We start from the raw sequence: 26,372 nt of genomic DNA on the forward strand, positions 1-26,372 counted from the left end.
AGGTCTGCAGAGAGAATAACTGGGGCCGATCTGCCCTCCATCCAGGACTTGTACCTGTCCAGGGTCAGGAGGAGGGCAGGTAACATCTCTGCAGACCCCGTACATAAACTCTTCAAACTCCTCCAGTCTGGTAGGCGCTACAGATCACTGTACACCAAAGCCACCAGACACAGAGACAGTTTCTTCCCCCAGGCCGCCACCCTGATGAACTTGCACTAGCCTCAGAGTCTCAGGATCCACACCCCTGCACATTTGCAACATTTTTACACTGCAATTCTGCACTACACCTACCTCTATTGTACATACTGTTGTTCTATATTGTTTATATTGTCCTGTTCTTTTCCTATTGTCGTAGTTTATTTCTGTTTTTCTCCTCCCTGTACATAGAGTCAAGTTTCACCGAGTCAAATTCCTTGTTTGCCTGTTCAAACTTGGCCAATAAAGTTGATTCTGATTCTTATATATATCTCATCTATATATGTAATACATCGATATCTTAACTATATCTAACGTTATTTAGAACTATCTATGTCTATCTAGTTACCTATCTAGTGTTATCTAACTATGTAACTAATTTATCTATCCATTTCTCTCTCTGTAGCTTACTATCTAACTATCTATTGATCTATCAACACTGATTCTCCACAAAATACGATCTGATACAACACTACTAACTCTCACAGCAACAAACCAACCTACTCTGCAAAGAGATATGAACGCCACTAAATAGGGACAGGTGATCCCTGAACACACTCGATCCCGCCAGGTGATTCAGATGACAAACCGAACCAGTCAGGTGATTGGTATGACGTCCGAAGCAGTTGAGTGCGTCAAACGTCACTAGTCACGTGACCAAACCACACATCGGCACACTGGGCTCAGTGGTTCGATACAGCTGTTTCATGAGCTACCGCGCATGTGTCGGAGTTTCGGGTGTCAGAGGACCATTACTATCCACAACTACCGCTTTACAACTCCCTGCAAGGGGAGTCGGCCTGGAAAAGGGAAGTTTGTAGTTCGGCTTGTCACCTGCCTGTTTTACCGCAGAGCTGAGAGGACAGAAAGGGCTCTTGGGTTAGCTAACTGCTTGTTAGCTAGCATGCTGCTGTGTCAACACACCCTACAACTCCTCTCTGATTAATTTCACCGTCATGACCGAGCTAAGATGCCGGAAATCAGAGACTCAGGAGGGAGGTAAAGAAGAGGATGACCGCCTAAATGAGTCTGAGGTGCTCACGACACGTAAGTTCAGCTAAATTAGCAGTTTGCTAAATGGACCCTGGTTAGCTTCTTATGCAAAGACATCAGGTAACTTTCCCACAGAAACACCTGACCTGGATGCCTTTAAAAGCCTGTAGATGTTAAACCACTGTCTGTGTGCACAGATGTTAACACTGAGGATGATGAGGGGAATGTGCCCATTGGTGGAGCCGATGAAAGGCAGCAGAAAGATGAAGGCGAGGAAGAGGAGGATGCTCAGCATAAACAGGAAGAGTCAAACAGACCAGGGTCATCTGACCAAAGATCCAAGAGCTCTTCTACATGTAAGTTTATGTGTCTGCACAGCTCAGTGTCAACTTTAGTAATCATCCATATATGTAGATATTCCAGTAAGTCACAGAATTAAAAAAGAATCATGCACTTAAAGTAGATCACATGTGTCATGTAGGAAGATCTGACTTTCTGTCCAGACTCTTCTTTTGTAGAAAGATGTTTGTATTCATCCTTTAACTTGTCGGCTCCTGTAAGGAACTTCTGATGGGTTTTTACTCCTGCATTACCTGGTCAGACCTAGACAATGCTACAACTGACTGACAGTTCTGTCTTTGAACATAATTTATCATGATACACCATTATGTTGGCAAAATGTAACCTTAAAAGAAGCCTCTAATTCATACTTAATTTGTGAAAGAACTGGAAATGCAGCTAAAACTCTATTCAGTTTTGCAGACCACTGTGATAAACACCTAGACAATTTGAGGTGCATTTTTTCCATATCTAAGCAAATATATCAACACCAGGGGAAGAAGGCATCCTACTTACACATAGAGCCCAGCACTGTATGAGCAGTTTAAACTATTGGTCGACAATAACACAGACTCCATCTTAAAAAAGGGACAGAGACTAGTGTGTCTAAGTCTGTTTTGTTGTCAAATGTGACGTTCACTGTAATATTTCTGCCCCTCAGCGGGTTTTCTGCAGCGCTTGGTGAGGGTGTTCTTCGGATGCCTGGCAGCAGTTGCCTGCGGCATGCTTTATGCCGCGTATCTGTCTGCGTATCATGACAGGAAGTTCTGGTTTTCAACTAGACATGTGGGTGACTTTTTGTTTTTCTGCTCACATAACGTTTCCACTTTTACTGCTGTATCGTAACAACCCCAAAATTCACATTAATGTGTCTCAGGAGCTTGAGCGTGAAATCACCTTCCAAGAGGGCAGCGGGCTGTATTATTACTACTACAAGCACATGCTGACGGCATCATCTTTTGAAAGAGGTACATGTATCCCCTCTGCTTCTCTTTAAGGACGCTGCTGCTAACTCGAATCAACAAATGTCACTCTTATCTTATTAATGAACTCTGTTGTTACATGGCTTGTGTTTTTCAGGCTTTTATGAGCTGACGATAGACAACAAGACTGTTTCAGGTCAGATCATCAACGCAGTGGAACATTTGTTTTTGTACCCAGAGCTCATCACAAGCTTCATATACAGAGTCACTGGCAGCCAGGTGAGGGTTTTATTTTGCTGTTTGAGTTTAAGAACGAGCAATAAGGACATTGTCTGTTTTGACCATATTATAATACATCTCTGTCATTTTTTAATCACGTGGTGATATGCAATGAAATGTGTGTATTTTCCAGACACACTAAACTAGTGCAATGTCCTGTCTTTAAGCAAACAAACACCAGAAAACTGTTTGGAAGTAGAAACATAATTCCTGTCTTAAGCCTGGGAGCCTTTCAGCCTCTGTCTCAGTTTCATCTGCTACTGGTGCAGAGGGCTTAATGCCTAATAACCCTTTAAATTATAGGATAATACTGGATTTGTCAATCCAACAATGGAGCAATACACATGTTACAGCAGCTCAATAAGTCAATATGTTATAGATAATAAATCTATAAAATAGAATAGATATATCTACACACTGTACGAACACCTAGATCTATATGCACCATTCACTTATCTAGATATAACCATGATGGATAGTTGTTTGCACACATAATTATGATATACACATGGTGCGAAGGATTATGCTAAGAATGTAATATTGTGTCGTGATTGATATGATTGCACAGTATACCAGCACCTATACCACCTGTGCAGTATAAAATGAATGAATAGGATAAACAATCGGAGACAAATACTGGAAAGTAGCTGCGGTGACAGACAACATGTTGTTACATCATGTTACACTAGTGTTGAAAAATCAGACTGCTGTTGAAATGAAGGACCTGCGTTGTGTAGAGAAGTCGAACGTCTACATTGCCTCACCTGTGATAAAGCCCTGGCGTTTCCTGCTTCTGTCCCTCAGGATTTCGTCGAGCCGATCTACTTCTATGTTGGAGCGGTTTTCGGCCTCCAGGCTGTCTACGTCACCGCCCTGTTCGTCTGTAGCTGGGTGATGAGCGGCACCTGGGTGGCCGGCATGCTGGCTGTGGCCTGGTATGTGATCAACAGGTGAGATGAATGCAGCCATCTTGTTCCTTTATTTAGTGAGAGGTTTCTCTGAATGCCTCATTGTGTTTAGCCGATCAAAGTCTATCAGCGCGGCAAAATCACTTTCTTCTTGTGAACTTTATCATCCTTTATCTCTTCGAATCACTAAAGCCGTAAAACAGACTTTAAAAATAGGACATTTATATAAAACTTTTAGTTTCATGCTGACTTAACTGCTTTCCAACTCCTCTGTGGGTCGTTTCTTCCTCAGACCAGACACGACCAAAGTGGACCATGCCATCCCACTGCGGGACAACTGGGCTCTGCCTTACTTCTCGTGCCAGGTTGCAGCTTTGACTGGATTCCTGAGTAATAACATCAGCTCTGCCACTGAGGTGAGTCTGTCATTAAACCAGTTTTTTTTTTTTAGAATAATCCTTCACTATATGTGGGTTAAGTGAGACATTACATTCACGCTCACTGATAAACTATTTCCCTGCAGATGTTTTGCTATCTCACCATGAGTGCCACCACGTTCACCTTCCTCCTGGTCTGGGAACACAGCCACTACGTGCTCTTCATCCAGGGCCTCTGTCTTTTCTTGCTCGACTCTTTTGACCTGCTGCCACCTCGTAAGGTAACACAGTCCTGGCACAATAAAGGAGTGCAGCCCTTTAGCAGCATCACATTTAACCATTACGTGGAAGCCATTGCACCAGACTGAAAAATGTTCTCACACATAAAACCGTAACTTGTAGTGGGTGAACCACAGACTGTTCATATAGATGGACGACGCTGTGCAGAGTCTATGAGATAAACATGACATGACATGTTAATTAGAGCTTTAAAGGTGCTGGTTTTCTCACCATCAGTCAGAACCAGGTGCTGTTTTCCCCTGTCACCAGTTTTTATTCAAAGCCGAGGAAACTGACAGAACCTTTGAGACGTATCAGTCCTGTCTGGCTCTCGGCAAGAAAGCAGAGAAGGGTATTTCACTGAACTAATGAATCAGAAAAGCTGCACTCACTTTTGGGCTCGATCTTTTTAAGAGCAAAAAGTTTTGTGGACTGAGGACATTTTCTTTTTCAAGCTCTTGGCTAGTTATTCACAACTATAAGATGTATAAAAATGTAACTTAACTGATGAAAATACCTGTTTGTTCGTACAGTAGCTTCAGATCCTGCATTCTGCTCACAGTCGTCCTCAAAGACATTGTGCTTTTTATCTTTGTTTCTCTTCTGTCTCTCTCTCTTTCCATCGTCCCTCCATCTGGGATGTTAAGATGGCCGACATCCACAAGGTGTACGTCAGCTCCTTGTTCCTGGCCTACGTGTTCCAGTTTCAGAACCCGACCCTGCTCAGCTCGCCTCTTCTCAGCCTCCTGATTGGCTCAGTGCTCGCGAGGTACTTCCAGGTAGAGTTAGCTGCTCCCTCACGTCAGAGCTCACTCAGACTACACATGACAGGCGTTTGTTTTAACTTGCATTGAATCACACATGGGTGAGCGTTGGTGCTGACGCAGTTAGTAGAATCATTGGTTCCACAAATGATAATCAGTGCTTTGAAAATCATTTAACTAACTTATCAAGTAAAAAGACTGAGTATTTAATTGTTGCACCTTAGATGTGAGAATCTTATCATTAGGATTAGCTTACATTTGACAGGATTTGAATGCAGAGTCTCAGTGCTGTTTTCTGTGCCTCTATTGCAGCAAAAGATGAAGATGGGACCTCTAGTGGCCAGAGTCATGAAGCTCTTCCTACATTTCCACCTAGTCTTTACAACAGGGATCACCTTCAGTTATTTGGTCAAGGTAAAACCTCAAGGACAGGCGTCGCTCTCTCCATTGATCCATTCATTAGTAGTCATTAAGTTGTTAGTTAAAGGCAGGGTCTGTGTTTTAGAAGCACTTTTTGTTATATTGGTTATAATCTGGTGTCTGTGGCTGTCAGACGGCTGTAATAAACCCGTCCAATCATGGACCCGGCAGCGATGGCCGGTCTTCTCATCACTGTCGTGGACTCGTCCTCCAGCAGTAACATCAGTCCAGCAGCGTGTTCATGTTTTGTGGGTAGTGGCTTTGGAGGAAATCCTGAAGGGAGGGCGAAGTCTAGCTCCTCCTGTTTCTCCAGCATTGCAGACTATTCCTTTAATCATCTGTTTCTTTTCATTTACAGAAACTTATACCTGTAAGTGAGAGTGACTTCATATTGAAATTCCTTGAAGTAAAATTTGGGCTCAACACAACAACGTGAGTTACAGCTATTTTATTAAAACTTTGCTCTTTTAAATCCAGGCTTGGCATGGATTTAAATAAATGGTGGCATAGAGTATTATTATCCTGTGGGTTGAACAGTATTAGTCAGTATCCTTTTTTCTGTTTGTATAATCTAACATAATGTAATCTAATGGAAATGTTTTCTTTCCTTCTTTGTTAGTGACTTTGTCACCAACTTCCTCCTGTGCCAAGAGAGTTTCCAGACACCCGGTCAGGACTTATTTCTGCGCCTGACGCAGGCCTCAGTCCTTCCCTTCTACTTACTGGTGCTCACCATCTGCGTGCTGTCAACCCTACAGACCATTTACAGGAGACTCAGGTCAGACACTGTGGCCACGCACAGGGCCGTTTCTCTTTGGTGTCCTTCTAAAATTATATTCAACAGTTTGAGGCTCTGCTGTAACGGGCTCCAGTTTTAGGTTATAGATCTAACATTCTTTTTCAAATATTATTAATATTTACTCAGTGGTGAGCCAATGAAAACCAACCTCAGACTTGAAGATGGGCGAATAGGAGAGCAGCCAGAGGTCATCTATCATGTTTTTCATTCGTTGTTTTTTGGAGGCCTGGCTCTGCTGTTCGACGGGTACGTTCATCTGCGTTAAAGTGTGTTTTAGAATTTGGATTTCTAACAAGTTTTCATAGTAAATTAAGCATCGTTGAATTGTTTATTCCTCTTCAGTTATTGCACTAAACGTGTTTGTGTTTTTTTTGTTTTGTTTTGCAGGATGAAATATTTATGGACCCCGTACGTCTGCATGTTCACAGCATTCGGCGTGTGCTCTCCAGACCTCTGGATGACTGTGTTTAAGTGGCTCAAACTGAAGTCCATCCACCCTGTGGTGCTGGTGAGGCCTCTGATATTCACTTTAACAGCAAACATTGTCTTCTTCCAGCTCTGAAAAAAGACCAACATATTGACGATGAAATATTTTTGAAAGAACGGCTAACTCCATGCTGCACAAGTGCTCTAATGACAACATTTTGATCCTCTTTTCTGACCTGACGAAGATCCACGGTGGATGGAAACATTGTTAAAGTGTTGTTGCGTGAAGCAAGTGTGCAGCGTCGTCCTCTGTGATTGATGCTGTGTTCTGATAGCTTTACATCATGTGATGTGCTTTGGACAATTAAATTAGATAAATATCTAACTTGCAAAATTGTCTTCTCACCTACGAAGTAACTTTATTATCATTGATATTATTAATAATATTGTTATTAATAACCGTTAACTCTTGTGTTTTTGACACTCCAGTCTCTGATCCTGAGCACAGCAGTTCCTACCATCATTGGTTTCAGTTTGTGGAGAGAGGTGAGACTTTCGGCTCTTAATCTTTTGAAGCTCTTTATGTCAGACATTTAAAGGTGTGTCACATCTTCCTTCGCTGCTCTCCTCTGTCTTGCAGTACTGCCCTCGTGTCTTGGCAGAGTTGTCAGACCTGCAGGACTTCTATGACCCAGATACAGTGGAGCTGATCAGCTGGATCAGGTAGCTCATCGAAGCTCTCTGCATTTTCAGAGATATCCATAAAGCCTTTATCGTTCCGTCTAACGTGGTGTCTTGTCTCCAGGTCTCAGGCTCCAGTGGCGGCTGTCTTTGCAGGCAGTCCTCACCTGTTGGGAACAGTGAAGTTGTGTTCAGGTTCAGCTGTGACTAGTTTACCGCTTTACTCCGACATCAACCTGCTGAGGAGGACTGAACATGTGAGTGAAATGACAACTGTAGAATAATCTAAAATTCACGACTTAGAGCAGCACAGTCAGTTTAAAACGATGCCAGATAGCTCAAGGCCTCTGGTTTTTAAGAGGTTAATCTTGGACCAGATGAAATCCATTATAAATTCCTCCAAAATGTACCACAAAAATGTGAACTTCATGTTATAATGCACCATTAAAAATGACAAAATATTGTTTTCTGTTCTGTTTCATCGGTATAGTGCTAATTCTCTAATAAAGAAAAAAATAAATGCCCCAAAACCTAAGAAATAGAGAAAATATACATTTCAGTCGTTGTCCAAGTGATCCTGATCCTGATTCTCTCCTTGTAGACTTACCAGGTGTATGCAATGAGATCTGCCGAGGACGTCTATAAGATTCTGACCTCTCAGAAGACAAACTACGTCATCATCGAGGAGTCCATTTGTAACGAGCTGAGTCTTAATAAAGGCTGTAGGATCAAAGACCTGCTCGACATCTCCAATGGACATGTGAGTTCACACACTTACTTATTACAAGCTGCCAGCTGCAGATTCCCATCTGTGTCTCTGCTGTTGTGTGTTTTCAGTGGAGCATGTTGTTGCCAAGAGGTGAAAATCATGATGCAAAACAGGAAAATACACCAAAGTTATGAGTTGTGACGTTTTCATACAGTGGAGATCTTGCTCATAACAAACTGTTTTAAAGGAGAACTTTGACACTTTGTTAAATTCACTTGTATCTTGTTTGTTTAATCTGTACAAAAACCCAAGTGGCTCTATGTGGGTTTATTGACTTCCTGGAGTCTTTGACAGTTGACAGCTGTTTCCCCGTTTCTAGTCCCTGTGCTAAACTGAGCTAAGCTAAGTTAAACTAAGCTAAACTAAACAAAGCTAAGTTAAGCTAGCATCTGCTGGCTGTAATTTTGTTTTTAATGCACAGACATGACAGTGATTTTGATCTTCTTGTCAAACTCGGTGCAGAAAAGTGAATAAGTGCATTTCCTAACGTGTTGAACTGTAACATAATATTACATACAGGTTATCACAGTGAGTGTAAATATAGCCTTTGTATTTTGATAGGCCTCATTTGTGGAAAGTATTGATTATGGCATAAGTTATCCTTGAATGTTATTCTCGTTAATATTCCATATCCTTCTGTCTCGTTCAGGTTGTTTATGACAAAGGAGAGATTTACTCTTTCTCCAAGCACGGACGATTCTGCCAGGAGATAAAGCTGAACTACTCGCCCTACACAAACTACTTCACCCGAGTTTTCTGGAACCGCTCGTACCACGTTTACAAAGTGAACTCCGTCATCTCCTTCCAGTACTGACAGCAGCTTTTGCCTCCACGCTGAGACCTCACTGAGCCTGTCATCACATTATATCCACAGTGTAACTGGAGGACTGCGATATGTTTTTGCAGAGTGTGTGTCTGCGCTGTGTGTGTGTGTGTGTGCTCAGAAAAATGTCTCGTCACTGTTAACACACATCCTGACGTTGACGGTGAAGCTGCAAATTCAAACCGACTGAGATTAACTGAGCACTCTGTTCTGGTGTCGGCCAACACATGTTATGTCTGATTGAAGTCGACATTAAAGGACCCTGTTGAAGTTGAAATACGCCATATTGATCACTGTACTGTAGTTTTCTAAGCCATGTGTTACTGTTCCTGTGATGCATTTAATGAAGGGAGAGGTCGGTGTGTGAGATCTGTGTGTTCACTTTGTTCAGAAGCCGATCGCAGCTGAGATTTTGTTTTTGTAAGGCTCATTATTTTGAGTGGTCATATCTGTAGCCGTGCTGGTGTCGTGGCTTAAGGGAGGCTGTCTGTCAGTCTGTCAGTCTGTCTGTCTGTCTGTCTGTCTGTCTGTCTGTCTGTCTGTCAGTCCAGCACTTTGGTCCGGACTGAAACATCTCAGCAAATGTTTGATCGACTGGCATTAAAGTTAATACAGATATCAGTGTTGATGATGTTTAAAGCTACTGATTGTTGAGATCACCTGACGTCTCCTGTGGCGCCACCAGCAGGTCACAGTTTTGATTTACTCTCTGAAAGATCTCAACAGGGCAGAAATGTTCTACATTCATGGTTTCCAGAGGATGAAGCATGATGACTTTGGTGATCCTCTGACTTTTCCTGTAGCGCCACCATGAGGTTGAGATTTTTTGTTTTCTCTTTCACTATTTTCCTTTAATTATTGATTGATATGGCTCTCCATCTTGAGATAATCGTGATCTATCCATATCTTTCCAGATCTATCCATCTATCACAGAGTGTGGTCATGCCCACCTCAATTATTTATGAGAAATAATTTGATAATCATGGTCCGATATAAAGAAAATAACTTAATATTTGAACATGCTGTGTGATTAAATCACGTTGGAATAATGATCTAAATCATGAGCATTGATAACCCACCAGTACACTGTACTTTGTATCACGACATTTAATCACAATCTCTTCACATGAAAGGAGGATAATTTGGTGATTAAGACCTAATTGAGACCCTAAAACAATACTGGGAAGCGTGTCCGTTCTTCTCTGCAGCTTTCTGCTCGTTTCCTCACTAAAGCACTCGTGCAGCTAAATGTGTACAAGCTGTGTACTTTTAAAAGGTCGCTACTTCTCACGTGGGTTTAAGGTGCGTCTTTGTAAGCCGCCTATTGTGTGATGTGAGTAAGTCGGTCAGATCTCTGCTTTAAACGGAGCTTGTGATATCAGATATGAAGTGTAGAGTTGCTTCAAATGCTGTGACTGAAAATCAGTATTTATGGACTGACTGACGTGCTCTGATTTCACCCATGGTTTTATTTTGGAGGAACAGACTGATCTCTCAGAGGTGCCTGGAATGACAGGAGGAGTTTTTTTTTTTTATCCAAATATTGATGGAGCAACGCAGGACAGTTAAACCGAGTTGTGTCTCTTTGTTGCTGTCTTCATCATCCTCTTTATCTTGCTGCCTTATTTTGAGACCGACGTCTCTTTATCGACGACACCTCTACCTGTGTCTGTGTGTGACGCTGACCTCTGACCCCTCTTCCATCTGGGTGTTAACTCTGAGTGTTCACTGGTAAATTCCTTCTGGTGCTATTGTGCAAGTCTCACCAACAGCTGTCTCTCTGCAGAGGGCCATGTAGTGAAAATTAGATTTTACTGAATTACTGATGGAAAATTAAAACTGTATGACTTGATTTTTTATGTCAAGAGTTATTTTGTCATACACATGATGTGCATTTTAATGTTTGTTGATTTCTTCCTTAATCCATCCGTCTCTCCACATCTCATCTTTTACAGACTTTGCAGCTGAATAGAAAAAGGAGAGATGCAAATGAAAGGGAATAAGAGAAACAAGAGGACAATTTTATATATCGTTGAGTTTCTCTTTGCATTTTAGGTCCAAAGATCAAGTTGGGCTTTTACTCTGAACGTTTACTTTTTACATTTTCACTGTATAGTATGTTTTCCTTTCTTATTTTCCTCTTCACGCTCTCATGCAGAGATGTTTTTACTTATTTTGGCTGATTTTAGGTCTCTGGACTGATTTGATTGTGTACAAACTACGCTTGATTGACAAGAGCCTCACTCTCCCTTGTTAGAGTGGAAAACACCATTTATCATCATTATTGGTAGTGAGAATATGGTAACGCCAAGTAGTTTCTAAAAGCTGTAGCCAGCCTCCGTCTGAGTGGACGTCCAATCAATGAGAACATCTGTGTAGGTGTGCAGGGCCTTAAAGTTTTTCCATTCAAGGTCATTTCCCATATTAATATAACTATTATATTACTATAACTATGATAACACATTTCAGTCATTTTACATGTCCCAATTTCAAGTTTTTATTTGTGGGTGAAATTATCCTCCAAGTGATTCATCTCATGAGCCTGAAGTCAGTCGTACAGGCTAAATGTATCCCTCTCAATTCAATGTCAAGTTTGCATAATTATCCTGACAGTAATTTGTAATTCAGAAGTAACAGATCTCCAGTTAAAGAATTAGCCTTCTCTGCCATGCTCACAAATAGAGACACATTTATCCTGTGTGTTTTCAGAGGTACAAGAAGTACACAGTTTCTTTATTAAGTAAAACTACAAATACAACTAATACAGGCTATAGAAATATTCAGGGTAATCACAAGTAAAACTCTTAAAAATTCTCATTTAAAATGGTTTTTCAATAGTTTTATACATTATTTGGTCTCGTAAACCTAATTTTCTTTAAAGAAAACTATTTGCTGTTGCAGAGAGGATTTGAATCACCTTGTATGAAATGGAGTTTAGGCCGTTTGCTGCACAAGAATCATGAAATAATTCAATTTAAGAAAATACTATTACTACCAAGTAGCTACAAATAGCAGAAAAATTAACCCAAGTAAAACTACCACAATATAGTTCCAACATAAATTATTGTTAAATGCTTTTTAAATAGTATTTAAAGTTAAATAACACGCGAATATATATTTTTTATTCATCAAATTAAACTCAAGAGTATAAATATGCGCAAATATGGCGCACTGTGTGTCTCCTTGGCGACGAAGCGGAACCGGAAACACGGAGGCGAGATGGCGAGTCGCAGAATGAATTATGTGAGCATCAAACAGTCCGTGAAGCTGCTCCAGCTCTTAATTTTAAGATTTTTTATGCACTTTTAACTGAGACATCCACTTCCTGCTCATTTGGGCCTGTTAAGGTAAGAGAATCCGCCCCTCTGTGTCCGGGCCGGGCCGCAGGGTTTGGCCAGTTAGCTGAAACATTAGCTTAGCTCCAAATGTCACATAGCAGAGAATAAGAGGAAGAGGTGCGTTCGATTTAGTACACTGGCAGCCCCGAGCCTCCTTGATTCAGTCATATTCCGAATTGTGTTGTGGAGAAGTTGAAAGCTCCGCCCACTCCGGACTACACGCTAATTAAAATAAAGCTCCCCTGGCCAACACAGAATATTAAACTTATTGTTTAGCAGCTAACTAGCTGCTCTCATGTAGGCAGCTAACTATTGATTGTTTGTGTACGTGAGCTGTTGGATATTTAATGTGCTTGTATAACCATTTTTAATTATATATTTACTGTAATTAATTAGTATAATAACGTAAAATATACAGACTACATACTGAACCTCGTCATGTGCTTTCAATAAAGAAATGTTAGCAGTGAAATATCTTTAGTCATCAGTAGTGGAAGAGTTCTTTTGTTTTTGTTTTTACAAAAATAAAAACAAGTTTACATCAATGTAAATATACTCCATTACAAGATATGGTGATACATTCAAAACTGTATTCAAATGGAGGCACAGAAACAGCAAAATAATATTTTTATTCAACATTATTATAACGTTACGTTGTCAGACTGCAGACAGCATTGTTGACATTACAGCTGTAATTAGAGGATCTGTAGTATTTATTTAGTTTCTTTCACCTACTAAGTGGAAATCCTTGCAAACGTTGCCATGAAATATGCTTTCTCAGACTATTGCTGACATTAATAAAGACTTTATCCACATTTTAGATCATTTCAACATGCAAGATAGCTTTGATTTTGAGTCCGTTTTGTCCACTGTCTCCTATAACATTATGCTTTCAGCTGAAAGAGCAGGTGATCGACTCCATTAGTGCCCTTAAAGGAGCTCTGTAGCTCCCTTTGTGTACACTTTGAATATGGATGATGTGTTGATACGGTGCTTTGTTGCAGGACACAGCTGCTTATAACCGTAGCTGTAGGTCACTGTGATGTCTTCAAAGATAAAACTATTTTTCACATCTTTGTGACGTTTCACCAGGGGAGGATCATGAGTGCGGAGGCAGCCGACCGGGTAGCTGCTGTGGCCACCAGTCGGCCCAGCACGCCTCTTCAGACTTCCTGGTTTGAGTTCCTACTGGACAGCAGCCTGCTGGAGGCACATCTGGAGAAGCCAAACGCAGGTCAGCTCAGCTTTACCTACGACCAACACACGACACCTAGTATGAATGGACTGCGTGCTCATTAAGTGTGTTTGTGTGTGTTTCCACAGACCCTACACCAGTGCAGCTGATCGTCCAGTTCCTGGAGCAGGCGTCCAAACCGTCGGTGAACGAGCAGAATCAAGTGCAGCCTCCAGCGGACAACCGCAGGAACCGCACGCTGAAGCTGCTGGCTCTGAAAGTAGCTGCACACATGAAATGGGACCTGGATGTTCTTGAGAAAGGGTAAGTGTGCGTGAAAGGCCCTTTAAACCTATAATAGTGTGTAGGAAGTCAGTGTAACTTCTCATGCTTTTTCAAGTTTGTCCACCTTGTATTTAAGTCAGCTCAGTGGGCATGAAGGGTTTCGGGAGTGCAGAAATGTGTCATCTTGTAGAAGACAATGGAATCCTTTTTTTTAAAGTTGAAATCACTCAGATTTTACATAAAATTACTTATATCATCTAATGGTTTATCTTCCTCTGCTAGCTTGACCATCCCAGTATTAAATATGCTACTGAACGAGCTCCTGTGTGTGAGCAAAGTGCCACCTGGGGTGAAACATGTGGACCTGGACCTGTCCACTCTGCCTCCCACTACAGCCATGGCTGTCGTCATATACAATCGCTGGTGAGTGAGATTCTCCGGGAAAGCACAGAAAACCCACTGAGGCCAGACGCACCAGCTAAAGTGACAGATCCTGACTAATCTTCTGTCGTTGGCTGATCATTGTTTATTCACTGTCCCACCTCAGACTGACGTCTTCTTCCTCTTGTTTCGTTCAAAGGGCCATCCGAACCATCGTGCTGAGCAGCTTTCCAGAGAAACAGACCAAACCAGGACCCCACCAGATGAACATGTAAGTTCTGCTCCTTCCTTTTATTGTCTTCTGATTTTGAACAAGCCTAAGTTGTTTACATGACCAAAGAATCCACGTTTATCTAGAACTTACAAATGGCTACATACAGGCCCAGCTGCACATACAGTTCTAAAAAAAAATAAATAAAACCAGGTGTTAGGTGTTCAGGTGTACGGGATTAAGATGATAGTGAGCTCTTGTCTTGTGGCCTCTTCTAGGTTAAATATTGTGCAGCAAGAGAAAGAGATGACTGACAACATCCTTACTGTGGTGAGTTAACTTGTCTTTTTGATGTAGTGGGTGGAAATCCTCAAACACTGCCATTAAAATATACTTTCTCAGAGTATAACTGCAAATTGCACAGTAGGTTAAATGAACTGTATTTTCTTCTCATGCAACATGACGTCCTCAGCTGAAAGAGCAGGCGACCGACTCCATCAGCGTCCTGGAAGGAGCTCTGCAGCTGAAAAAAGACTTCTACATTCACACCCTGAGGACTCTGGATCTGCTGGCTGCTGATGCTGCTGCCAACGGAGAGACGGAGTCCTCGACCGCAGGGCTTCGCATCAGTGCCGATGAGCTTCACTGTCAGGTTAGTGGACAACACAGCGTTTGTGTTGCTGGGATTCATTTTAAGCTTCTGACTGTAGAGTACATCAGATAGTATGAGCTTCAGGACATTGTTACTCTAAAACCTTTCATATACTGGACATATACAAAATTGGTCTGTTTTGTGTTCCAGGTGAATTATGATTTAGGAGCCATTTTCTTCCAACAAGGCTGCACAGACCAGCCGGCCTATCAGAAAGCCCGGCATCACTTCAGACAGACAAAGGAACTGTTAAAGAAGGTATTTCTATCTGTTATTGCTTACATGAAACTACAGCTCTGTCCTGGAACGGCAGGGAAGTGTGTGCATCTCGGTCATTTCTTTCTGTTTTTCAGCTGGACTCGACTGTCCACGTTCACCTGGATGAGAAACGTCTGGCGGGCTACTGGAACGCCTGCAAAGCCTTGACCGAAGACTGCGACCCCTCGGACTCTCAGACCACAGCCTACGACCAGATCAACAGCCTGGTCAGGGCGCACAACTACCAGGTCAGAGCGCACGCTGCAGGACAGTAAAGCTAAAGATTGTAAAAACACATTTGGGACTACACGAGTACTACTTATGTAAACCTAAACAAATTCCACTTCCTACCTCTGGCAGGCTGTCATCGAAGCCTTCATCAAAGACAACGTGTCCCGCAGTTTGCCAAACCACTTCAGGCGGTCTGTTCTCAGGGAGCTCCAGTACAAAGTCCAGCAAGGGTGAGACCAAATCCAGAATCAAAACTAATTCAAAAATACTTTTGCAGTGTGACAAAGCCTGTAGATATATGAGCTGTCACATAGTTTTAGGACTTGTTATTTAGTTTATAGTGCATATATGCAGTATATTAGTTTATCCGTATATCAAGCAGCCCATTTCTAACACTCTACAGGGAGTCGGGCCTGGATGAGGTTTGCCACAAGCTGTGTGTTTGCAACGCCATCAGAGATGCTTTTGAAGGAGAATTCCTCAGTGTGCGTTTCCAGCAGCTTCTCTTCAAGCCCAGTAAAAGGATGGTGGACTTCATTTTAGAGGTACTCCCCTTTCTCCTTATGTCCCAAAAAAGCCTGTGTCATTTGAGTTGATTAAATGTTTGAGACATCCTTGAGCTTCAGATGAAAAAGATGTAGCCACCTAGAATTGCTGGCTGGGCCGTGACAGCAGCAATTCTGATTGTCTGCCATCGTAAATGTGCGAAGGATGTCTCAGATTTCTGTCTGACTTTCTTTCACTCTCTGATATCCACTGGGAAAAAAAGCTCACATATCTTATCAGCTTATCATATTTTCCCTGCTGGTGGCAGTGAAACCTTCTGATTATGGAAGGAGGTTTTGTGGGTGTTGAGCAAGTGTTAGGATTCTTTGCTGTAGAACGTTTCCTACTGAATACTTATGAAGTTAAGATTTGTTTAAATTTGTTAAGATTTGATTAATCTCATTATTGATATCAATATCTCATGATTGTAAAATTCAGAGCGTTTGACTCCAGTTGTCTTTGTGCTGCAGGTCTGTACGCTTTCATTGGAAAAGGAGCGTCCGTCTGAGACCTCCAGAAGAAACATGGCTAACTTTATGAAGTGAGTGACAGCACATTTGGGGCAACTTTACTCCCCAGGACAGATGTAGAGGAGGTTGTCTTAAAGAAGAGATTCTGTGAAATTCTTACTGATGTACAAGCTGAAGTGACAACAGACCCTTTGTTTAGTCTGAAGGAAACAGCAGAACCTACAATGTAGATCACTGCACAGCATCCTCTTCACCATCTTCATGAACTGTCATCACCTTGCAGGACTCTGTGTGAAAGCTTGGAGGACTTGTCTCTGCTCTTTGTGGTGTCGTCTCATAAGCTCTTCATGGAGCTGCTGAAGGAGGAGGAGAGGAAGGTCCTGATGGAGCAGATGAGGAAGAGGTCAGCCACAATCAACCTCAGTGCCAAACCTCTGCCCTCTTTCTACGACATTCCAGGTACGTACTGTTCAGTGACATCCAATTTATCTGTTTGTCATCTGTCAAACTGCTGGTTATCAATGGGAAGCTCCCTCCAGCACGTGTCACTGCTCAGTGGTAGGCTTCAGTCTCTTTAAGCTTCATGCATTTTGATGAATCCCTCTACAGCTTCAGCGAGTGTGAACATTGGGCAGCTGGAGCAGCAGCTCATCCTTTCACTGGAGCCACGCAGGATCAGACAGATCCTCATCGAACTCCATGGCCTGGCCGAACGACCCTTCTGGAGGGTCAACAGTAAGGTCAGAGGTCAAATAACTGACACTGGAAGAGAAAGAAGTGATATCAGCTATCAAAGACATCTTGGCATTCCTGTTAAGATGAACTTAGATAAACATGATTTTCTTCATGCTTTGCCAAATTTAACTTATTGTGGAAGATGTGATATATTCATTTTCAGATATAATGAAATATACACTTAATTAAAATGCAGCATTGTGTCTGTGTGTGTAGTGGGAAGTTCCTCCAGACTACATTAATGTGATCCTGGGCATTAAAGACAACCTGACAAAGGACCTGGTTTACATCCTCATGGCCAAAGGACTCCACTGCATATCAATAAAGGTGTGCTTACATGATCAGTCCTCAGAAACGTCACTGATTTGCGAAGAAAAACTTTTTATGGCTCATAATTGTCCATCAAAATTGAAAAAGTTAACGATGTGACGAGAAACATATTTGAAAAGCAGAGATGTTGAATACTGGGATCATGCTTTCCTGTCGTCTCAGGACTTTGCCCACGCACGGCAGCTTTTCTCGGCCTGCCTGGAGCTCGTTACCGAGTTCTCCCCGAAGCTGAGGCAGGTGATGCTGAACGAGATGCTGCTGCTGGAGGTCCGCGCACACGAGACGATGGCGGCCGAGGGCAACAAGGAGCGACCGCCCCCCGACCTGGTCAGCAGGGTCAGAGGATACCTGGAGATGAGGATTCACGGTGAGTGGATGGAGTTGTTGCTATCTGGTTGTTAATTTTCTAAGGTTGCTGTGCGTTTCCTCTGGGGGTGTGAGCTCAGAATTATCTGGTGAAAGAAACATTTAAAGCACTGCTGGATGCACTCTAACATTAAGGTTGTACTTTTTATATATGTGTGTAGCATCACAACGTCCTCTCTATAGGTTACGGCAGTAGAATAAGGGATAATTCATGAAGTTTGGTTGTTTCAGAACAGACAAAATATAACACTCCTTCTCTATCCATGATATTGTTTGTACAGTAGACTGTGAAAAAGCTGTTTCTACTATTTTAATGCTTCTCTCACCAACCTAAAACACCATGAAAAGCACCAGCACATACTTTTCAGATGTTCTAACTAACTGGATGTCCTTGTCTTTGTCCCCAGATCTGCCTCTGCGTCAGGTGGTAGGAGAGGAGTGTGTCGCCTTCATGTTGAACTGGAGAGAGAACGATTACCTGACTCTGCAGGTGCCACCATCTCTGGTCATGAACAACCCATACATCAAGGTAGAGAAGACGCCATTTTCAACCCCATCACTGCCTCATTGTAGCAGTAAAAGTTAAATCCACCCCGCTTTCCTTCTGATAGCTCGGTCAGCTCCTGGCTTCAACATGCAAAGAGCTCCCAGGTCCTAAAGAGTGTCGGCGCACGGCCAAGGAGCTGTGGGATGTGGTGGTGCAGATCTGCAGCGTGTCCATCCAGCACAAGAGGAACAACGAGGGCAGAGTGGGCCTCATCAAGCACAGAGAGTCCTCCATGGGCATCCTGTACCGGTACGCTGCACACATGCCTACTGACTTTACATACTGTAGAAAAGCCTACACAGGTGAAAGAGTCGTGCTTATTCTGGTATTTTTTCATTCTCCGACCCACTTAGGAGTAAATTCATCACTTTCATCAAGAAACTCAGAGTAAGTAAACAGGAAATATTCGTTAATTGACTATGGATATATTAACTTTCCATTGGATTAGTTGGTATTAACGCAAAAGTAACGAGTTGCATCTTATTTCTCACAGGAGCCGTTGGTGCTGACAACCCTCATCTCACTGTTTGTGAGGCTCCACAGCATAGTGAGGGTATGTCTCTAATTTAAGAGGTTTAATTTTCCACACTGATAGACACTGTAGAGTCTGCCTAGACTGTGTGGTAGCAGAATTATCTAGCAGCAAAACAAAGGAGGGGTTTACCACTAATCAGAGCATCTGTGGTTCGAATCCCAGCTCCTCCAGTCTGCATGTGGAAGTATCCTTAGGCAAGACAGTGAACCTCAAACTGCCCCAATGTGTGTGAATGATTGGCCTCCACCTGATGAACAGGTCGGCACCTTGCATGGTAGCCTCTGTCATCAGTGTGTCTGTGAGTGGTTGAAAAGACTAGAAAGGTGCTCTACAAGTACAGTCCACTTACCCTTTAGAATGGGAACATGGCTTTAATATTGCAATAAATGCACAGATACGATGGTGTGATTGTAGGTTTTGCTGCAGCCACAGTCTGGACACAATCAGCTCATCTCATTCTGTCACTGGTAACCAGCTGTTCTCTCTCTTTAGGATGATATTGTAAATGAAGTGACAGCAGAGCACCTCTCCATCTGGCCATCTACTCTTCCGAAGTAAGACAAGGTTTTTCTTATTTTAAATGTGTCAAATGAGGCCTCCAAATATGATGATAATCTCTGTGTGTGGTTTTTGTGTGTGTCTTGACCAGCATACAGGCAGTGGATGTGGAAGTTGTGGCTGTGACTGTCAAAGAGCTGGTGTCCTACGCCCTCACCCTGAATCCTAATAACCAGTCGTGGCTCATCACACAGGCGGATATCTACTTTGGTAAGAAACACACCAGCAGCCTGTTTCATCAGTGAATTTAGTTGAAGTTCCAATTTCTAAAATTCTCACTGGGGGATTTAGGCAAACTAAAGGTTAAATAACAGTTGCAAAAATTCCTTTTTTGTACTAAACAGTTGGGAGAGCAGACTTGTGGGGATTCATAGTTAGTTTCAGCAGTCTCTCTTGTGGCAAACCCCAAACCTCTGGCTGCTAAATTGTTTATAATAATGCAGGGAAAGTAAACAGTGTTACCAGATGTCTCTCTGTGTGACTAAAACCTTCTTGTTCATCTGTTTTCGCAGTGACCAACCAGTACTCTGCTGCACTGAACCTTTACCTCCAGGCTGGAGCTGTGTGCTCGGACTTCTTCACCAAAGCTGTTCCCCCTGACGTCTACACTGACCAGGTAGATCTCACAGCTTACCCTGCTTATTATTTTGACCTGTAGTTAAGTAAGTCCTGTTGCAGCTCTTTACATCGTGCCTACTTTCACAACTCAAATGCAGTTTCAGTCCACTGTTGTGCTCATTAAAATGAGTCAACCCTCTAAAAATCCGACTGTTTGCAGGTCCTGAAGAGGATGATCAAGTGCTGTTCGATGCAGAACTGCCACACACAGGTCAGAGGTCACTGCTAATCACTGTGTCCTGTTTAATTAGTAGACTGTTTTCTGCAATAGTGTATTTAAATATTAGCCTGAGAATGTTGTGTGCAGTACAGTCAGTGTTAAACCAGGTTGTCTCCCATTCCTCTCATTAGGTTGCTGTTCTCTGTCAGTTTCTTCGGGAGGTGGACTACATGACGGCATTTAAAGCTCTTCAAGAACAGAACAGGTACAGCACGACATGAACCACCCCGATGCAATGACCAGCAGGACTGTTCTCATTTTCTCTTATTCTTTCGCCAGTCACGATGCCATGGACTCGCTCTACGACTACATCTGGGACGTCACCATCCTGGAGTACCTCACACGTATCCTTTCTCTGACTGACGTATTGATGAGGGCATGAATCAATAACTATTATATTTAACTCTAAAGAACTCAAATGATCATTACATTGCATTATTTTGTCCTTCACTGCGTTTTAAGATATTCACCACAAGCGTGGGGAGATGGAGAAGAGACAAATTGCAGTAAGTAGTTCAAACCAGTTCAGTATCTTTCAGCCTGCACCAAGATAATGAAATGGTTTTCTATGTTAAAGCCTAAAGTCTATCATGAAATGACAGTAGCATGCCGCTGCCCTATTGATAACCAACCAACATGGAGCCGGAGGGGCCGCATCTGGTTGAAATCAGTTTTGCATATAATCTTTCAACTGCAGTTTTATCACTAAATTTCAACATAGTTAAAACTCTCGTAACTCGTAATCATGTAAAACTCAACTTTTCAACCACACAGTCTATTTCAACCTCCACCCTCTCCTGTTCCTCAGATAAAAGCGATCGGACAGACGGAGCTGAACACCAGTAACCCAGAGGAAGTGCTGCAGCTGGCTGCACAGAAGAGGAAGAAGAGATTCCTGCAGGCGATGGCCAAACTGTATTTCTAGGCGACACATGAACCACTCAGACGTCTGCAGGGGTGGGAATGTATATTTTATTTTGTAGTAGAAAATAAACTTCTAAATAAATACAGTAGCTCATTTGCACTCGTAATCATTTGGAATGAATTCTTTACAATAAAAAAAAAAAATCACTAACTATCCATTGCCCTGAGCAACAACAGCACGGTAAAAATAACTCCGGTACAGAAGAGTATGCACTTTATTCAGCCAGAGCTTTCTGACGCATGGCTTTCATCGGGGTTCATGAAAAAGTGCACACTCGTCCTGAACATCAGTGTTCCCAAGTTACATTTTGCACTTAATTTAGAGCTGACAGGTGAAACAGCGGCAGTACACTCAGCTGGCTTTCAACAGCTTCTATTTTAAGACATTTCTACATTTCAGCTGACCCTGAAGCAGCGTTTGAGATTTCATCTGTTGACTACATATTTAATATGCTACAAAAGTTAAACATTGCACATCACTTTTAGTAATAGAACATCTTTACAGCAAACATTGACTTTTTTTTTTCCTGAATCAATTCAGCTAAAAATTAAGCAAGAAGCTTTGGTCAAGATTTAAAAGTCTTTAAAGTAGGCACATTATCGTGGATAATGCATTCAGTGACACAGCTCACATCAGCAGGTGTGAAATAAGACTCAGATTCCTGCCAACAGGTACCTCTTTTTCCACTGGCTCCAGTAACTCTCTTCCTTTGTGGGACAATAACCACGTGTCCTCTTCGTCCACACTCTTCAGAGTCTTCCTCCTGTGGTTCAGTGCGTGCAGGATTTCTCTGTGCTGTTGGGAGGAGTCAGGAACTGGCTGTCCACCTCTTTTTTACTGGCGTTGTCCTAAAATAAGACGGGTTGAAAGTCAAACACCAGCAACTACTGTGGAACTGTAACTAAAGACTCTGGTCAACTACAGCTGCCATGAGGCTCTAACAGCATGCTGGTGGCAAAGAATCATGGGATAAGCTCTAAAACCATCCATACTGCCTTTAACTTTCCTTAAAATTCACTTCTTTTTTTGCACTTATGACCATCTGTCACATAAAGGTTACTGTAAAAAATAAAGTAGTCAGTGAAGGAGAATGTGAAGCGAGCCTTAACATCATATTGATTTAGAAATGATTTCATCACTTCTGCTGTCTGTTATACTGAAATAAGAGACCGGAAAATGACTTAACAGACTAAGTATTTAACAAAGCCGTGTAATAAATCAATGTGATGCAACATCCCAGTGAGTAGAACAATAGAATACTAACCAGCAGGGTCAGGTAGTCTGTGTGTGTCTGGACGTTGTGTCTGTCTTCAGCCTTTATTCTGATAAAATCCTTGAGTGTCTCTCTGCCACAGCAGCCCACTGATTCCACAAAGGGGGCCATCCAGTTAACGCACAGCTGGATGGCGTCTTTCGACAGACCTGAGCACAGGAAGAGAACCAAACATGTTTGAGTGACCTCGCTGAGGGTCCCACTGTGCTTCAGGTCATGATTTTTTGATCACAGCTCGGCCAAAATGACGACATAGTTTGGCTTCACATCCGTTTGGTTTTACAGCTGCATTTGTGTCCTCGGTAACTGAACACACAGGAAGATATTCCATTCATATCTACATTTCTGTAAACACCATTGTCCAAAAATCTTACCTGAAACTTTCTCAACAGTTTCCTGTTTAATGAAATGGCACATGACTGAGGCAGCCAACACTCGATACTGGAAGTCCAGAGAGTTTATGTTGAGGATACACAGGTCTAAAAGCTGGAAAAGTCAAAAAGGCAGAAACAAAAACGGCATTAGTCATCATGAGCAGAATGATCAAGTAAAGTTTAGTTCCTTTCTTTCATCAGCTGAATTAATTGGGATACAGAAACAGGTGAGTACATCATTACCAGGAAGGAACAATGTAAAGTTCACTTTGAGCCTGAGGTTTGAGTCACGACATGATTAAAAGAGTGAATCCTGTCCAAACACCTACTCGTGTCATTTGTATGTAAGCGTCCTGTGGAAACTGCGGCTCCAGCAGGTCAGAGTTGGAGCTCATCGATGCCATCTGAAGGTAAAGCTTCAGCCAAGACACGGCTGTTTCAGGACAAAGGCTCCAGTTCAGTGCCTGTGGGACACACGTAAAGGAGAATTACGCAAAAATCAAAGCCTTCTCATTTATTATTCATAAGGAATAATGAGTCAAAACAAATCTTAAGTGCATTACCTTCAAAATGATTAACTCCATTTGAAGAATCTCATTTTCACAGTAGGTCCCTGCAGTCACATAGGCCATCTGAAAGAGCTTCGGAGGACAGGCTTCCTACAAGAAAAGAAAAAATGAACTCAATGTCACAGAGCACCGTCATATTCCTTAGAAATGAGGATCAAAGAACCCGTTCATGAAAAAAAAAAGAGAGGAAGCTTCTCAACTGGCTGCTGAGTGTTTCGCACCAAACAGAGGCGACGTGTGAAATGTGAAACGTCTTGAAGAAATGCTTAACTTGTCAGCAAGTTGAATTAAAAACCTTTTAATCCACCGTTTGGTTACATTTAAGGCCAATTTTGCAATAATAACAACCAGCAAATGTGAAAATACAGTTATATAAATACATTTGCTGTCAGTTCAAAAGTATAATTCAAACAAAATGACAATAACATCTCTCCAAATACATTTACTAATGTGCAAAAATATCTTTGTTCTTAACGATATTAATCACTACAAATGTCTTACAACCAGAGTTGCAGAAGTTATGTGCTGTAAGAGGACGACAGATGTTTGAGGTCAACTCAAAGAACAAATATTCAAGACCTTCCTAAACACAAGCTGAGACTATTTCATCCTTTTTGAGGCCTTTTATAAGTAAATGTGAATTTAAGGACCTGCGGCCGCCATGTTTCTTACCTCTATCTTTGATGCAATAAAAAGACAAGTTATCCCAATGAGCTGCAGCATGCCCTTTTCAATGTTGTCCTGGGTCAACATGAACCGGTCGAAGTAGTCCTGTGCCAGGTAGAACGTCTGCCGATGAAGAGTATAGGCCTCACTCACCTGGTAAAACAAGTGACGGAAAAATTAAAAACTTTGAATTTCTGTCTCATATTATTTACTGTTTTTAGTTGAAGGTTTGAAAATACTTAAATTGCAGTAACAGCTAAGGAATCTACAAACAGCTATGCTTTATTATCTGATGTTTAAACTGAGTTTAGTCTTAAAAATAAACAAGGCTCGTGCCAAATACCACAACATACCATATAATCAAACAGGAGATAACTCATGTGTTGTTGTAGTCACAGGACAATCTAGACTTCTGTACATTACTATTTATGAAAGTTACCACAATAAGAAACACTTTACATTTTGCACACAAAACTGTAAACTCATCAATAATATCCAATAACCTGAAAGTTAAATATGTTAAATTGAAAATCAAAATGTTTTACTGCACTATAATTTAAGGAGCATGTGTGTTGTTTGGAAACTCATTTACTACACAATTGAAGCTCCTGCAACAAAAGTCTGAGATGCAGGAGAAGACGCACCTCGATTAACCAGTCGAGGAGGATTGATCGCATTCTGGGTTGTATCGTGGGGTGTTGCAGCATGAAGCTCTTGCTGTGTGTGTAGTTCTGCTCCCTGCGGACCATCTTCACCCAGACGTCCTCAGAAGATCCCCACCTGTCACATGCAGGGAAAAAGAGCTGCAACCTTTAAATCGATCGAAAGAAAGCCAACTATTAAAGCAACAACTGTGTTTTGATCATGTATTGATGGTTTGTCATTTTAAAAAGTTAAAAAATGACAGAAATTTTTAGTTTTCTTTGGTCTTATATCATCATAAACTGCATATCTTGTGGACAGAGGAAAATACTTCAGATTAATCAATGATGAAAATAACATTACACAGTCACACATGCTGTATATTAAACTGTCCGGCAGAGGACATGAGCAACAGGTACCCGTGAGTCAAACATGGCTGAATAATGTATGATAATCACCCAAGAGGAGGCAAAGGTGACGGCCAAACCGGAGAATCTCCTGCCGTGGGAGCTGTGCAGTCGTTCTCATCACAGTCGACCCCGACTCCTTTCTCAGGACTCTCGATGACAATACGAGGCTCAGCGGCACCTTCGAGTACCAGCTGGTTCTGAAATGGAGATGAGAAAACTGAATTATATTTTTGTTTTCCCCTTGGACTGGTGATACTGGTCAATGGGGTGACTGGAGGTGGGGGTAATGGGGCTTTGGCTCTTTGTGACATTATAACTTGACCGTTTTGTTCTTTGCTGTGTATAGGTTTATTTAATCGGCTATCATGTGCCCTTGAGCTGGCTATGTCTGAGCAAAACCAATAAAAAGACCATATAATAGTAATAAAAAAACGTTACGTACCTTTTCACACTGCAACTTTGACAGGGGCTGAACCTTTTTTCTGTTCTGCTGAAAAGAAAAGTCCTGTTTAACTTGTACATCAAACCATCTGGAAAATGACTTGATCAAAGCTACACAGTGATGTGTTAATGACTGGTCTGACAGGACTCTCACCTTGGTTACTTTTCCTTTCTGTCCTGCAGCATTTTCAGATCTTTTCTGCAGGCGACCACTGCGAAGACATCAAACTGAGCTCAACAACAGCAACAGCAGTCCAGTCAAATGCAACAGTAATAATAATGTTTCATAAAGCAGCAAAGGGAAATCATTACCTTCGTCTTGTCATTGTTGTGGCTGCTTCTGTGTGGATGAAAAAGTTACTGCAAGACAAAGACAAAAAAAACCAAAAAAAAAAAACAGGAAGTTAGCCATCAGATGGAAAAGTTCACAGTGGCGAGAAGCTGCTGCTGTCTCTGCTTTCACAAGACATACTCTCATGCACTAAATCAGGCCCGAGGAGGACACATGAACCCGCCTTGAGTCCAGGAGATTAATCGAGCCAGCTCAGACCTCATCATCCGCGCCAACGTTATTAATGAGCGCGTAAAAATGACCAGTGTGCAGCCGCCACCCGCCAAAACTAAACTCTGCAGCTAAAAACC

General features: G+C 42.0%; 3 protein-coding genes across 4 annotated transcripts; 2 read left to right on the forward strand and 1 right to left on the reverse strand.

Annotated features, from left to right (window-relative positions):
- The first annotated feature begins 1,070 nt into the window (after nucleotides 1-1,070).
- On the forward strand, nucleotides 1,071-9,584 carry LOC139215341 (probable C-mannosyltransferase DPY19L4). Its single transcript, XM_070846277.1, has 19 exons — nucleotides 1,071-1,242; nucleotides 1,386-1,544; nucleotides 2,189-2,313; nucleotides 2,405-2,495; nucleotides 2,608-2,729; nucleotides 3,534-3,679; nucleotides 3,930-4,053; nucleotides 4,161-4,295; nucleotides 4,941-5,072; nucleotides 5,370-5,471; nucleotides 5,836-5,909; nucleotides 6,097-6,255; nucleotides 6,403-6,522; nucleotides 6,664-6,784; nucleotides 7,192-7,248; nucleotides 7,343-7,425; nucleotides 7,508-7,640; nucleotides 7,985-8,143; nucleotides 8,802-9,584. Exons 1-19 carry the CDS (start codon nucleotides 1,152-1,154, stop codon nucleotides 8,964-8,966), a joined length of 2,298 nt encoding a protein of 765 aa, XP_070702378.1. The 5' UTR covers nucleotides 1,071-1,151; the 3' UTR covers nucleotides 8,967-9,584.
- Nucleotides 9,585-12,190: 2,606 nt separating this feature from the next.
- ints8 (integrator complex subunit 8) lies at nucleotides 12,191-21,448 on the forward strand. Its single transcript, XM_070846588.1, has 28 exons — nucleotides 12,191-12,322; nucleotides 13,406-13,547; nucleotides 13,637-13,811; nucleotides 14,055-14,195; nucleotides 14,353-14,424; nucleotides 14,643-14,694; nucleotides 14,837-15,016; nucleotides 15,167-15,274; nucleotides 15,370-15,522; nucleotides 15,635-15,735; nucleotides 15,909-16,050; nucleotides 16,522-16,592; nucleotides 16,805-16,980; nucleotides 17,131-17,261; nucleotides 17,473-17,583; nucleotides 17,749-17,953; nucleotides 18,360-18,481; nucleotides 18,564-18,748; nucleotides 18,853-18,886; nucleotides 18,993-19,052; nucleotides 19,527-19,588; nucleotides 19,684-19,802; nucleotides 20,105-20,208; nucleotides 20,371-20,421; nucleotides 20,562-20,635; nucleotides 20,710-20,774; nucleotides 20,893-20,936; nucleotides 21,239-21,448. The coding sequence occupies exons 2-28, from the start codon at nucleotides 13,415-13,417 to the stop codon at nucleotides 21,353-21,355; spliced, it is 2,988 nt and encodes a 995-aa protein (XP_070702689.1). The 5' UTR covers nucleotides 12,191-12,322; nucleotides 13,406-13,414; the 3' UTR covers nucleotides 21,356-21,448.
- On the reverse strand, nucleotides 21,387-26,068 carry LOC139215586 (G1/S-specific cyclin-E2-like). Of its 2 annotated transcripts, none has more exons than XM_070846589.1 (11): nucleotides 26,043-26,068; nucleotides 25,885-25,942; nucleotides 25,732-25,779; nucleotides 25,338-25,486; nucleotides 24,882-25,017; nucleotides 24,244-24,390; nucleotides 23,566-23,661; nucleotides 23,332-23,466; nucleotides 23,003-23,114; nucleotides 22,620-22,777; nucleotides 21,387-22,203 (listed from the first exon to the last, which is right to left on the reverse strand). In XM_070846589.1, exons 1-11 carry the CDS (start codon nucleotides 26,054-26,056, stop codon nucleotides 22,126-22,128), a joined length of 1,131 nt encoding a protein of 376 aa, XP_070702690.1. In that variant the 5' UTR covers nucleotides 26,057-26,068; the 3' UTR covers nucleotides 21,387-22,125. The 2 variants fall into 2 exon arrangements, with proteins under 2 accessions (XP_070702690.1, XP_070702691.1); XM_070846590.1 differs by having other exon boundaries at nucleotides 25,732-25,776; nucleotides 26,043-26,056.
- Between the last annotated feature and the right edge of the window lie 304 nt (nucleotides 26,069-26,372).

Source organism: Pempheris klunzingeri, chromosome 16 (assembly GCF_042242105.1).
Source record: "Pempheris klunzingeri isolate RE-2024b chromosome 16, fPemKlu1.hap1, whole genome shotgun sequence".
NCBI classification, from domain to species: Eukaryota; Metazoa; Chordata; class Actinopteri; order Acropomatiformes; family Pempheridae; genus Pempheris; species Pempheris klunzingeri.